Here is a 15327-nt window from a genome sequence, read left to right as displayed (position 1 = left end):
TGTTGTCTACAATAGTACTGTCATGAGTAATCACCAGATTTTTACGCACTATTTAATTATAGACATTAATACAACAATATTATCTCTAACTTGTATTGTTGTCTACAATAGTATTACATGGAGTAATCACCAGATTTTGACGCACTATTTAATGATAGCATTAATCAACAATATTATCTCTACTTGTATTGTTGTCTACAATAGTATTACAAGGAGTAATCACCAGATTTTGACGCACTATTTAATGGTAGCATTAATCAACAATATTATCTCTACTTGTATTGTTGTCTACAATAGTATTACATGGAGTAATCACCAGATTTTGACGCACTATTTAATGGTAGCATTAATCAACAATATTATCTCTACTTGTATTGTTGTCTACAATAGTACTGCATGAAGTAATGTCCATCTATACATATGTAGTGTTTATTATTTGGACCGACATGAACCGTTCCTTCTCTAATCAGTTAAGCATAGCCTTCGCGGCTGATGATGTCTTAAAATATCTTGAAAGTTCGTGTTCAAAACACCTTATTACTTGAAGATAAAAGCCTGTTAAATATGTGCCAGTTATATGTTTAATCAAAATACAAGATGATTATAAGGAAAAGCCTGTATTAAAAATGATTAGATTTTGAGATATATTCATGAAGGAAAACAACATGAGAATCACGAACCTTACACTACATATCTTTTAGCTTTTATTTCTCTTCGTTCTCTTTCTTTTCATTAATAAATTGATCATTTGAATAAAACGCTGATCAGATATTATGAGGATCAATGAAAACTATCTAGAGCTGATGATGCTTGAAGTAGCATCATTTAAGGATGGGCTTCATGTGCGGATTGAAAATGACGGAAAGCATCCTGAATACCTTCTGTGATAGTACTTGAAACACACTTCACTATGTCTCAATAAAACTTATGACTCGCAATATGTCGCCCCCCAGTGGCACAGCGGTAAGCCTACGGACTCATAATGCTAGATACCAGTGGTGGGCACAGCACAGATAGCCTATTGTGTAGCTTTGTGCTTATCTACAAATAAACACAATATACCTCCGGTAAAAGTTTACTCTTCTGGGGTAGAGATATAATCACTTGAAAAGTGGGGTTTCTTCATAATTACCGTGTATACCTCACGCGTTTTCTAATAAATTAATTCTACGTTAAAGGATGTAATTCATTATAAATGATTTTATTGACAATGAGAAAGTCGCTTGAAAAATCACTGGTTTGGAAATTTTAAACATTATTTATTATTAACATTTAGTTAAGTCCAATCAATTAGCTATACTTTTCCGTATGTACTGTCAACCAACGTTCAAAGAACCGGCATGAAAATCAGGTTAATTAAATTTCATGATCCGACAGTCAAACACTTAGCGATATCTTTTATTCGGGAGAAAACATAAAAAATACAACACTTACTGCTTAGTACATGGCATATCTAGAAGGATAAAGATACAGAATTCAATACTAGGACTTTGTTATATTGATGACGACAAATTTGAAACTATCTGAAACAGCTAAAACAAATAGAAATAATTGATGAAAAATTTACGTTTCTCAATTAATTACACAGTTGTATGAAGAAACTGAGACCGTTAATTAATAGTGAATTTTGATATATAGATGTTCCTAAATCCGGGAAAACTAATTTGAAGTAAATGAATTAAATTGAAAAATTAATACTTTTCATTTGTTATAGTTTACACGGTTCCTTTGTAATTTACAAACAAAAAAGCAAGGGTATTGCATGTAGTCTCAGTTTTAGGACTTATAAAACTCACTTTTTAATAAAGAAGTTTAGGTAAAAATTAGTTTTTTGGTGACATATGTTATACGATTTTAACAACAATATGTAAAAAACGATATTTTAATCTCACTTATTAAAACATTTTTCATTAGAAAAAAAAAATTTTGGTTTTATTTGATACGCTGAGTCAATGTAACAGTTAGTTTTATTGAAATATTATCAAACGTACTTACAATGAACATGGAGCAGAATTCTTCGACTGACCGACGGAGGAACACCGTTCGAAGCTATGCAGAGATAGGCTCCCATGTGTAGTCTTGTGACACGTGTTATGCTCAGCTTCTCACCTTCGTGACTAATATCTAAACCAATCCAAAGATTTGACTACATAGTAAGGAAAATACTACACAGAATCACTTACAAAAAAGTAAAAACAACTTACACAAAATTATTTATAAGAAAGAAACAACAACTTATACAGAATCACTTATAAGAAGGAATAACAACTTACACAGAATTACTTATAACAAAACAACATCAACTTACATAGAACCATTTACAAAAAGTAAATACAATTCACACAAAATCACTACAAGAAAACAACAACTTACACAGAATCACTTATAAGAAAGTAATAGCAACTTACACAGAATCACTTATAAGAAAGTAATAACAACTTACACAGAATCACTTATAAGAAGGCAACAACTTACACAGAATCACTTATAACAAAACAACAACAACTTACACAGAATCACTTATAAGAGAACAACAAAATCTTACATAAAATCATATATAAGAAAGCAAAAACAATTTACACAAAATCACTTATAAGAAAGCAAAAACAACTTATGCAGAATCATTTAGAAGAAAGCAGCAACAACTTATACAGAATCACTTATAAGAAACCAAAAACAACTCATATTGAATCATTTACAAGAAAGCAACAACAACTTGCAAAATATCAACTTACACAGAATCATTTAGAAGAAAGTAATAGCAACTTACACAGAATCACTACAAGAAAACATCTTACATAGAATCAGTTATAAGAAACGAATAACAACTTACACAAAATCACATATAAGAAAACAATATCAACTTACACGAAATCATTTAAAAGAAAGTAATAACAAGTTACTTAAAATCGATAGAAGAAAACAACAACTTACACAAAATCATTTATATGAAAACAATATCAACTTATACAGAATCATTTAGAAGAAAGTAATAGCAACTTACACGGAATCACTACAAGAAAACGACAACTTACACAGAATCACTTATAAGAAAGAAACAACAACTTACACAGAATCACTTATAAGAAAACAATATCAACCTACACAGAATCATTTACAAGAAAGTATTAACAACTTACTCAAAATCGCTACAAGAAAATAAGAACTTACACTGAATCACTTATAAGAAGGCAATAAAATTTACTCAAATCATTAATAAGAAAAAAACAAAAACTTCCATATAAACACATATAACATAACAACACCTTACACAGAATTACTTATAAGAAAACAAAACCAACTTATACAGAATCATTTATAAGAAAGCAACAACATCTTGCACAGAATCACTTATAAAAAAGGAATAACAAGTAACACAGAATCACTTATAAGAAAGAAATAACAAATTACACAGAATCACTACAAGAAAACGACAACTTACACAGAATCACTTATAAGAAAGAAACAACAACTTACACAGAATAACTTATAAGAAAACAATATCAACCTACACAGAATCATTTACAAGAAAGCAGCAACAACTTGCACAGAATCACTTATAAGAAAGGAAAAACAACTCACACAGAATCTCTTATAAGAAAGGAATAACAAATAACACAGAATCATTTATAAGAAAACAATATCAACATATACAGAATCATTTAGAAGAAAGCAACAACAACTTACAAAGAATCAATGATAAGAAAGCAAAAACAAATTTTACAGAATCATTTATAAGTAAGCAAAAACAACTTACACAAAATCACTTATAAGAAAGCAAAAACAACTTACACGGAATCATTTAGAAGAACGTAATAACAAGTTACACAGAATTACTTATACGAAAGGAATGACAACTTAAACAAAATAACTTATAAGAAAACAACAACAACTTACACACAATCACTTATGATAAAACAACAGTATCTTACATAGAATCACATATAAGAAAGTAAAAACTACTTATACAGAATTATTTATAAGAAAGCAACAACAATTTACACAGAATCACTTATAAGAAAGAAATAATAAGTCACACAGAATTGCTTATAAGAAAGGAAATAACTACTTAAACAAAATCACTTATAACAACGCAACAACAACTTACACGGAATCACTTATAAGAAAAAAGTATCAACATACACAAAATCATTTAGAAGAAAGTAATAGCAACTTACACACAATCACTACAAGAAAACAACATCTTACACAGAATCAGTTATAAAAAGAAATAACAACTTACTCAAAATCGCTAAAAGAAAAGAACAACTTACACAAAATCACTTATAAGAAGGCAACAAAAATGTACATAGAAGCATATATAACAAAGCAACAACAACTTTTACACAATCACTTATAAGAGAAGAACAAAATTTTACATAGAATCACATATAAGAAAACAACAACTTACACAGAACCACTACAAGAAATCAACTACTTACATAGAATCACTTATAAGAAAGCAGCAAAGAAGCCTGCCAATACTTGTTCTGATTAATTGAATTTATAGGTTAAGTATGCACTAACTCACCACCTATATCAAGAAGCCGCAGTAGGTACAGCTGTTTGATTTTTAGTGCATTGCAAATAGATGGGTTGAAATGAAAACGCATTATGTAAAATACTAGCTTTAGTCTGACTTTGTGCATAATAAAGGCGCTTTTAACATTTACTAGTCATTTGAGAAAAATATTACCATAAACACTGAAAACAACAAAAAGAAAGACTAATAAAACATTTGGACTACTTTCGTATGTACAAACTGCACATTTCTATTTTTGAGATCTTGTATACTATAAGAATTTAAACTTCAACATGTTAATATTGAATATTTTTAATGGAAGAAGTTATTTTTTTTACCACTTCCAAGTCAATTGTTTTTTTTCTACACGTAGAAATAAGTTATTGTTGTATTTTAGAACTGAAATGTTTTTATGAATTGCTATTTTTATATATCTTATGTTCTGTTCCATAGTCTAAACTGCGCCTGAATAGCATCTCAGAAAAGAGCGAGAATCATAGGTAACATTAGACACCTGAGCCTTCATCTTGACTGTAAATGCTATCAGATTATTCAGCGAAATTACATAATGACTCCTAGATATTTAGTGCATTGTATTCAACACTTACTTATGATCTTCTGACCGGTCCCCTGTGTTAGGGGGATCGGCTCACCATCTTCTCTTCTCCAAGTTATACTTGGTTCTGGGTAGCCTCTAGCCTTGCACTCCAAAGTGACATTGGAGCCTTCCCTAGTGACCATATCAGACGTACTTTTGTCCACTATAATGTCCGGTGGAACTAGAGTGAAACCAGTTCAAAATAATATTTATAAATAGAAGAATATATATTTTTGAGTTGTAAAACAAGAAGCAACTTATATGTTGAACTAAAGTAGGCAAGACCTTAAAAAATCAATTTGTGACTACGTCACACTCACTTTAATGAGTGATTCAATGCACCTGGTTTATTCGGCGTTCTTAAGTAAATTTATAAATTACATTTCAATGGAAAAATGCAATCTCTATATCTGAAGGAATACTGGAGATGACATCCTTCTTTAAAAGTGCATCTCAGTTGTATGTAATTAATATGCATAGTTAGCTTTTTAAACATATAAAACAATATTTACCGATATATGGCAAGACTGAATAGTAAGGAACTTCATAATTTACTAAAGTTCTAGTAGTTACGACTTATTTGATCAATCACAGAAATATTTTCATTTCTGCTTAGATTAAATATTCAAACAGAAAGGGCGAGCATGTTTGGTGTGACGGTGATTCGAACCCGCGACCCTCAGATTGCGAGTCGAGTGCTATAACCACCTGGCCATGCCGGGCCGGTTGATATTAAGTCTGTATCTTAAGGACAGTGTCCATCGTAAGTGTAAGGAGAAGGAATCGGATTAGAAAGGATTAAAAAAATACGCCAGTTTTTGTTTCAATGGCCTACACAAAGAATACGTAAGCTTTGACTTCTCTACGTACTCAGAGTAAAGTTCAGTGATATGTTTTTTTAGACAATGTATGTTTTTTTAATGGATGTTACTTCCGATTTTTTCATTTCAGTCAGAGAGCATAACCGGATATGAAAATATAGTAATCATACAGACGGAGGACTTTTTACTCCTCCAACGTAATGGTCATTTCAATAACCTTTATTGTTTAATGTTGCTATAAATACTAATGATTTGTTTTGTTTAGATATCTAGTCCTTCACTCACCATGATAACCTAAACTACTTTAGGTATTTGCATAACTTAACACATCGTCACAATTAATTATCCATTATTATTCAGCAGACTAGCTGGACATTTATTTGTTTGTGAGTATTTTTTTCTGATCAAAACGTAAATTTCAGTGAAGTAAAGATAACGTGGAGGCCTAATCTATTCTGTGATTCGCTACTCCCGTTGCAGTAAACTCGTTTCTCCGAATTCACGGCTACATTGCAGCGAATCAAAGAATCATCTTTATTTTTTTCAATGAAATTTATGTTTTTATGAAGAAATGAAATTCATAACTAAATACTTATGATTTAAAACTTCCATTACTTTAAAACCACAGCTTTGTTTAGTTTTGTTTGCATTATCTTGGGATCAGCTGTAATTTTAAAGCTTCCAATACTAAAATCCAGGGTTCGATTCCCCGTGGTGGAAAGTGTGCAAATGTCCAATTGTGTGGCTTTGAATGAAGAAAATATCAGCAATAATAGTTTTCTCCTGTGTTTACTATATAATGCTTTGTATCAGAATTCAACATTACCTTCTAATAACAACCCCAAACAAATCTTCAACACCACTACAATAATGTATGAAAACGTCACAGTATTTCTTTTTTTACCTTTTGAAACAGTATTGAGTCAGTACAACATACAATTGTGATTTGTTTGTAATTAAGCACAAAGCTACACGATGGGCAATCTTTGCTTTTTCCAGCACGGGTATCGAAACCCGATTTCTAGCGCTTTAAGCCCACAGACATACCGCTGTGCCACTGGAGGGCTATCATTATCGATAAAAGCTTCTTATTGAAATTAATTTTTTTTTCTAAAGCATAAAAATGAGTTATTGTAGCTTGTTGTATCCACCGTAAGTAAAATATCAATCTGTTTATTTGTAGCACAAAACTATACAATGGACTATCTATGCCCTGTCCACCACGGGGAATCGAACCACTGACTTTAGCACCTTAAGTCCGGAAACTTACCGCTAACCCATCGAGGGACGTCACCAGGGGAATAAGGTGTATAAAATCGCAGAGTAGGAATTCACCGACAATTATCACTAAGATGCATAAAAAAACAAACAAGCAAACATCAGGGAAGACATTTATATTATGTGCTCACTTAGAACATCGAGGTAGCCCACTTGACTTATCATAGGAATAGTGTTCAGCTGACACATGTACCCTCCTCTATCAGACTCTTGGACGTCCTTGATGTGTAGCAAGAAGTTTCTGTTGTCGCTGTCTTTAAGACTGATCCGATAATTCCTTGTAATAACATGATGATAAATGGTCAATATTGCTTTCGTCTTCACTTTGATCCAGGCAGCCTGAAAGACATTTTACATAACACATTGCAATACGATCTATAAAGCATTTTCCCAACGTAAATGATGTTTTTACAACAACATAAATTATTTATTAGCTTTCTTTACTTTCTTTTTTTTTCATGCAGATTATCATCTGTTTATTAGCTATCTACATAAATGTTCTTTCATCTAGTCATTTCACGTAGATATTTTGGTCTTCCGTTTTTATCATACTAACTCATTTATCTTTACTTCAAACTTTATTTTACTAACCACTTTTCTACTTTACGGCACTATTTTCATTTTCTCCAACTCTCTTTTATTTTACCTCATCCATTTTCTTTCCATTTACCTTACTAGTTACTATTCTTCTTTACGTACTTTCCACTTCTTCACCATTCTTTAACAACCATCATTTCTTTATTATTGCCAAGTTTCGCTTTCTGCTTCCATCAAGGATCTGAATAGGCCTTTCGAAAGCACTACTTCAGTAAATTTATGAGTTTTTATCCCTAATTTATTTATGGTAGTATTTGAAGTTCCCAAACATAGCTTAAGAATAATAATCACATTATAATAAAATCACTTGATTTAACTTTATATAATGATATTGATATTTTAATCTACAAATATTTCACTGAAATAAGATATACTTGTTGGATCAATAATCATAAATAATCATAAATATCTGTACGCAAATATAATTTATAATATACATATATTAGATATTGCTTTCATACATAGTAGAGAGTATTCATATGTCCATTTACAGACAAATATTTAAGAAATGGAGGGTATAGGAAAAATAATTGTCAGTTGTATGCATTGAGGTATTATGTGCCTATTCTGTTATGATGTCATTGAAGTCTGAAATCATTAAAAGTCCTATTCGATGTCTTGTCTTCCCGATATTGATGTGTACCATTGTACAAAAGTTTAACATTAGTAAAAAAAAACAAAAAACATTTAGATCCAAAATTACCAAAAGCGTTCTCAAGAACAACAGTTATAGGCATAAATGAACACCTTCCGTGCACTAGGAGTTGTGCCACAGAAGACCTGAACATCATAGCAAAGGCTATTACACAAATCTAGGTTTCAGGTGCAGGGTTAAAATCTTGTATAAGAAGGCTATTGCATCTTTAAAGGGTCCAAAAGATTAAAAAGTTTTAAAACAATATCCACTTACATAATGCAACATTCGAGCATTATGCTGCAACTGGTTCTACATGATTTACGTAATATTACATATTCAGTTTAACATAGTCTTAATGTATGGAGAGTTTCAACAGAATGAAAATGGTGTTGCCAGATTATATGCCGAATGAATCTCAAGTAAACGTGATCCTTCACGTCGTATGATAGGCATTTACGATAGATGACATAAAGGCAGATAAAGAGCAGCAACCAATGATTATCACCATACTAGTGTACAGTAAGAATGTGTGAAATCATTTTAAATATTTTCCCCTTTAGCTTCATTAAATCTAATCATTTTGTAATCTGAAATAAAATATTGATTGTCTGCCACCAATTCGCAATGCTGTTTTGTTATGGAATGTATTTGGTAATTTTTTGGTTTAAAATATTTCATGTATTATTTTTACATTTTTTCAATTGACATTTATGTTGTATGATGCAAATTACTAAAAATTTAGAAGTTGACCTTGAGTTATCTAAATGACATTGTCATAGGTTAGACTCACAACACCTAATTCAAATCACTAACGAATATTTTCCTATATCTCTTCATTTCTGAATAATTTTTTTAGTAACTGATTTTTGAATCACCCAGTATACTACTTTGACATTAAACACTCACTCGATATGACCCTAGGTTATCCACCACACATGGAATCTCTGCATCTCTGCCGAGAACTACTGTAACGTTTGGAATTGGCTCAGCAAATCGTGGTAAAATGTTGATAGATGCCACTTCTGTCAAAAGAAATGAAAGTTTTTTTTTATTTAAAGGGAAACTTTGGTTTTACGGAAATTTAAAGAGGATAGTCTGTTTGATGTTACATAAGCCACGCAAATTTTTTTCGGGTAAAGTTTAAACTATAACATCCACGTGGCGCTTTTAAATGACAATAATAGTGTCGTGTTCACATAAGCTTAGTTAAACGTTATGAATGAACAAAAATATATATATTTTGGATAGCCAGTTCTCTAAAGTATTTTGACTTGCATATTAAGTTTAATAATAGCAGGAAAGCTTTAGCTCCCATAAATTTAAAGTTGAACTAAAACGCACCACAACAAAAAATATTTTGTACATTAAAACTTTATTTAAAAGGGCAACAAGCTTTTCCTGAAAATGACGGTATAGATTAGAGCCAAAACACGTAAAGAGTTGACAGACTTTTTATCAAAGTTTTATTGTGCAATTTATTTTTTCGTACTGATAAGTTTTAGTTTAACTTTTACATAAGTGCAATATATATCTTATTTTTGTTCCCGTTAAGTTTATGGTCTTAAAACGTTCAAAATCCGGGGCTCAGTTTCCAGTGGTGTCTACAGCAGATAACCCAACGTGGCTTTGCTCTTAAACGTATAACCTTTTTTTTTCATGAAATTAAGAGTAAAACTTATTCAATTTTCTTTTTATTATTTTTTTTTGTTTAATTTTCGCCTTTAACATTTCGGTATTTAAAACTACGTTGATTCATATTTTCCCATTCCTATCTAAGAAATTAGATTTCATAAATAATTATGTAAATGGTGATTAAGCATAATTTTTAATGTTAGGGCATTCATTAAAAGAACGTCAAAACAATTGAAATACATTATGACTGAAATTTGTTATTACACAGATTTCAAACATTTTATCATAACCTATTTATGATAGCTTAAGGCTTTTAGACATCTCTTTAAATAAATATACTATAGTAGTGCGAAACTTTGTCCGGAAGTTAAAAATATTTTGGTTTAACAAACTGGTAGAAAACATTAGGATTCTCAAGCTGTATCACGTGCGTGTTATTTAACATTATTTTATACACGTATACAAACTACATGTCATTTAAAATAAAGTTTTGGTACTTGCTAAAATAGATAATTTCGGGCATAATATATGAATGTTTTGAATTATAAATTGATAAAATAATTATCATTGAAAATAATTTATATATATATATATATATATACATATAACATTTGTGATAATCGTATGTGAAAATAAAATACATTTCTAGTTTTATTTGCAGTGTAACTGTATGCATTTAAATTGCTCGCACGGGAAAGTTAGTTAATAAGATCCTGGCATTACTCACAAACCAACAAGTTTATAACAATAGACACACGTGAGAAGACTTACTGTGTCTATGTGACCAATTTCTAACAACTGGCTTTTAGTTTATTTTATTTGTAAATTCAAAGGAAGAATTATTTAATTTCGACTTGCATTTTTTTCACTTATTTGTTCGTTATAAGGCTGTTGAGGCGCACAACTATTGTATGAGAAACACACTATAGTTATCGTCTGGTTCAACCCTACTGATAAACAGAAAATATTATTAAGTTAGAAGTTAAACGCAAGCACAAGTGTAACGTATTTGATTTATGTTTAACCTAAATTACAATATTCACCGGGCTAGTGGTTAGCAATCCGAACGGCGAGAACCTAAACTTCGAGCCTCGATATGCAGCTGAACACGCTATTGAATTTAAATTGTGAGAACTTTTCAAGACTGACTGGTTGTTACCACTTCTGGTCGGAAGCTCTAAATTAGTAATGGTTATGCCTAAATGTTGGGGAATTTGTCGCATAAGGTATTATGCAGGTAAATATATCAAATATCTTTATGTTAAATTGTAATTTTGACGGGCAAAACGTTTATTGATATGATATATTATTTTTCTGAATAATTATTCTTACATGGTTATCATCAATTAGGGGATGACTATCTGTTACATGTGGTGTATAAGCACATCTGTACTGCTAAAATTCAAGCACTTGTGCGTGGAATTGTTTGTTTGTTTATAATGAAGCACATAGCTACACAATGGGCTATCTGTGCTATGCCCACCACGGGTATCGAAGCTCGCATTCTAGCGTTGTAAGTCCGCAGACATACCGCTGTGCCACTGGGAGGCACGTGCGTAGAAATGGTTGGACTGTTTTTGTCTTAATTGTTCCATTACGTTTTCACGATAATACATGAAAATAGTGGTTATGTTTATTACTTTTATATCGTTTCGACCATTTTTCTTTGGTCACCATCAAGCTCATGCTACTAACATTATAAAGTAGATTAATTAGAACGCGTACAAATTCGCATTCTAAAAACACGAAGCAAGAACAATAATGAAATCCATATAAATAAAATAGTACTGTCTGTTGTATATCCATGTAACTACTTCGCAGGGAATAGATGGATCTCCACCATATTTGATATGGAGGTTCATTAGGTCCTTTGCCCCCTGTACGGAGGTTTATTGGTCCATGAGTAGATACAAATAAGTTTTCAGTTTTTCATTTTGCGTTTTGCGGTTTTTATGGGCGTTTTGATTGTTCTTATTTTACCACTACTTCGCTCCCTCTAGATGGATTTTTACTAAATTTGGTATTGAGGTTTGTTGGGTCCATGCGGAGATACATGCAAAGTTGTGGTTTCACAAGTCGTGTTTTGTAGTTTTTATTGTCGTTTTTGCATTTTTTAGAATAACATATAAGGAAAACAACTTTTCATGTCCTAAGATAACCTTTCATTAATCATGAATTTAGATAACTTTCTTCCAGGGGACGGATACTTCAACTAGTAGTATAATATTGTTAGATTTCGTCCAGGGGACGGGTACTCCAGCTAGTAGTATAATATTGTTGGATTTCGTCCAAGAGACGGGTACTCCAGCTAGTAGTATAATATTGTCGGATTTCGTCCAGGGGACGGGTACCCCAACTAGTAGTATAATATTGTTGGAAAAAGCATGATGGTTACTGAGAGTGAAGAAATTTAAGTGAAAAGAAGTAAAGTCATGGTATTGTAATCAAATTCCTGTATAAGTAAAATAAACGATAAATTAGTTTCATTCAGAAGGGGAGAATATTGTGTTAAATTTAACAGCAGACAGTCTTTTTTATATAAATAAACTTTCTTTTATTATGCGTTTTAAGTCTGGTTTGCCACTACTTAGAATTGTAAAAACTAACCAAGAAAACTGATGTATATGTTTTCTCTGTGGCCTCTAATCGTTAAAATAGATAGACTTGAACTACCTTTCTTAATGTACTTTACTTAAAACATTAGAGTATTTTTTATTGTTTAAACAACTTTTTACCCCATTAACAAGGTTTTATCTGCAAGTTCAAATGAATACGGTCTTTAAATCATTTCTGATGTCAAGCCATCTTTCCCATAGGAAAGGCTTTCTATCTAACTCTCTGTATTCAAAGGTTCTTTGTTTTTACAAGTAAATTCACAATGATTATAAAGTAACCTATAAAGGGAAAACTAAGCATCATCTTTCCGTCCGGACTTGCGAGTACGTGGGAGTGATATTTTGTAAGGCCCATAATGCACTTTCAAGTCCACACACACTTCAGTAATTCTCAGCCACATATAACCTCCAGGTCAGGAATGCACAAAAAATATCCTTACATGGGATGTGAAGGTGCTACTTAACATTACGTTAATGGATTCTTATATGAAAAAGCAAACTTGTTAAATGTACATTAAAATGACTTTAATGGATGCGTCTATGAACAATCCAACTTATTAGGTGTACAATAAAATGACTTTAATGGATTCTTCTATGAACAAGACAACTCGTTAGGTGTACATTAAAATGACTTTAATAGATTCTTCTATGAACAAGCCAACTTGTTAGGTGTACATTAACATGACTTTAATGGATTCTTCTATAAACAAGCCAACTTGTTAGGCGTACATAGAGAGTTTAAAATTAACATTTAGTTTTATTTAGACAAAAATTGTGATTTGATCTGCCATTAAACTTTGATACTTGCTATAAGAATTGCTCATTACAATGCTTCTGTTTTAGAGACTGGGATATTTTTTACGTAATTAAGATATTCCTTACAAATACCCTATGTCCCTAAGCCAAAGCAGGTGAAGATCTGGAAAATGAAAGACAGTTGCATGAAATTAAAGGTTTAGGCAATGGAAACATGAGTGGGGAAAATTATAGTTTATTGTGGATGTTAAAACTGGACTCTGAAGAAGAATGAGCAGAAAAGGGTGACAGCATATGATAATGTGTTGCTGGAAATGATCACTTCAAGTAAGCTGAAGAGATAGGAGGATCAAGAAATGAGTGAGAGAGATGGTGGGAGAATGGTATGTTATCTAAGGTGTAGAAAAGAAAACTGGAGAAATTCTCTCACGTGAATAGAAGAGGCGCAATTTGGAATTGATCACAACTGAAGGGATGGTGAGTAGCTAGAACAGACAAAACTTGAGAAAAATTATATGAATGGATAACCGAAAGAAGTTGAATAGTGTGAATTTGGAAGAGATAGAACGAAGAACTGAAGTCATCTGAAGAAGTCACGCAGAACAATGGAATACGTCATTCGTGTGGCTACAGAAGGTACCTGTGAAAGAGCCAGGAGACAATCTGTTTTAATTCATGAAGTAAAAACAACAACGAGCGAAAGAATATTTTTTTTGGCTTCATTGCGATATAAAATATAGCGCATAGTAAAACATGGAAACTATTATAAAATATTATATAACAATGAAAAATGTAATTTTTTTTCTAACATATGTACCATAACCAAAAATGTAATATAATTATGAGATATTTTTTTAGAAAAAATATACATCGGAATGAAATTTAAATATATATATCATATCTGCGATATCAAAAAATTATGTTAATCATGAAAATTACTCCTGCGATCATATTCTTGGGGCCACCCAGTGGCACAGCAGTATGCCTGCGGACTTACGATGCTAGAAACCGGGTTTCGATACCCGTGGTGGGCAGAGCACAAATAACCCATTGTGTAGCTTTGTGCTTAACTTCAAAAAACAAACAAATAAACATATTCTTGGGATTACGGCCAAAAATATTATTATTAGCAGGGTTCAGCTAGTGGATTAATGCGTTCTAATCATTATATGCTAGAACGGTATAATTAGCTGTATATATTGCTGGGTTAAGTTTTGTTTTTTGATGCAAACAAGTAGCATGCTATTATCATAAGTTCGTGATTATTATTCTTTATCTAATTTTAAAACTTATAGAAATAACAATTATTCTTCGAATGAAACAATATTAACTAATTAATTATTAACTTGTTTATTACCATTTTTATAATTTATTATTAATTAAAAATTTCTATTTGGTAAGAAATTCTTACTCGTTAATATTCAGTTGTTTATTGTTAAACGCAAACTTGCACAATGAGCTATATATGATGTGTCCATCGTTATGAGGCCTTAAGCTTACTGCTAAGTCATCCGGAGGGGAAGATATTACTATTGAGATAATGACATCTAATTTAATTGTGCTTATTGTATGTCATCTAGAATACCAAAGATAAGAAAGCATCTAGTTCCTGTTAAACGACATCAACCTATGAATGAAATATCCGGATTTCGTGAACAACATATTCAATAACTCGTGTTTTTTCTAGATATTTCCATGTATATTTAGTAGAAACGAGCTATTTCTACCATAAGTTCAAGCTTGTTAGAGATTAACCATGTCTTCTTTTTCTATCTCACATGTGAAGTAATAATTTTTTATCCTTTGGGCATATTAATTCTAATTTATTATGTTATTGTTCTCATTATGCCTTTTGTTTGATAAGGAATTTT

The 15327-nt window shown here is 31.4% G+C and overlaps 1 protein-coding gene across 1 annotated transcript in view; it reads right to left on the bottom strand.

Annotated features, from left to right (window-relative positions):
- The window catches only part of LOC106478098 (lachesin-like), a 108316-nt gene that overhangs the window by 11852 nt on the left and 81137 nt on the right, over window positions 1–15327 (bottom strand). Inside the window, exons 2-5 of the mRNA XM_022381641.1 lie at window positions 9360–9475; window positions 7351–7558; window positions 5131–5301; window positions 1996–2124 (exon numbers count right to left, since the gene is read on the bottom strand). Coding sequence (XP_022237349.1) covers window positions 1996–2124; window positions 5131–5301; window positions 7351–7558; window positions 9360–9475 — 624 coding nt within the window. The remainder of the gene's footprint in view (window positions 1–1995; window positions 2125–5130; window positions 5302–7350; window positions 7559–9359; window positions 9476–15327) is intronic.

The sequence above is a fragment of the Limulus polyphemus genome, unplaced genomic scaffold (genome assembly GCF_000517525.1).
Source record: "Limulus polyphemus unplaced genomic scaffold, Limulus_polyphemus-2.1.2 Scaffold180, whole genome shotgun sequence".
Lineage (NCBI taxonomy): Eukaryota > Metazoa > Arthropoda > Merostomata > Xiphosura > Limulidae > Limulus > Limulus polyphemus.
The sequence above is the reverse complement of the archived record's forward strand: the minus strand, read 5'-3'. Positions and strand labels throughout refer to the sequence as shown.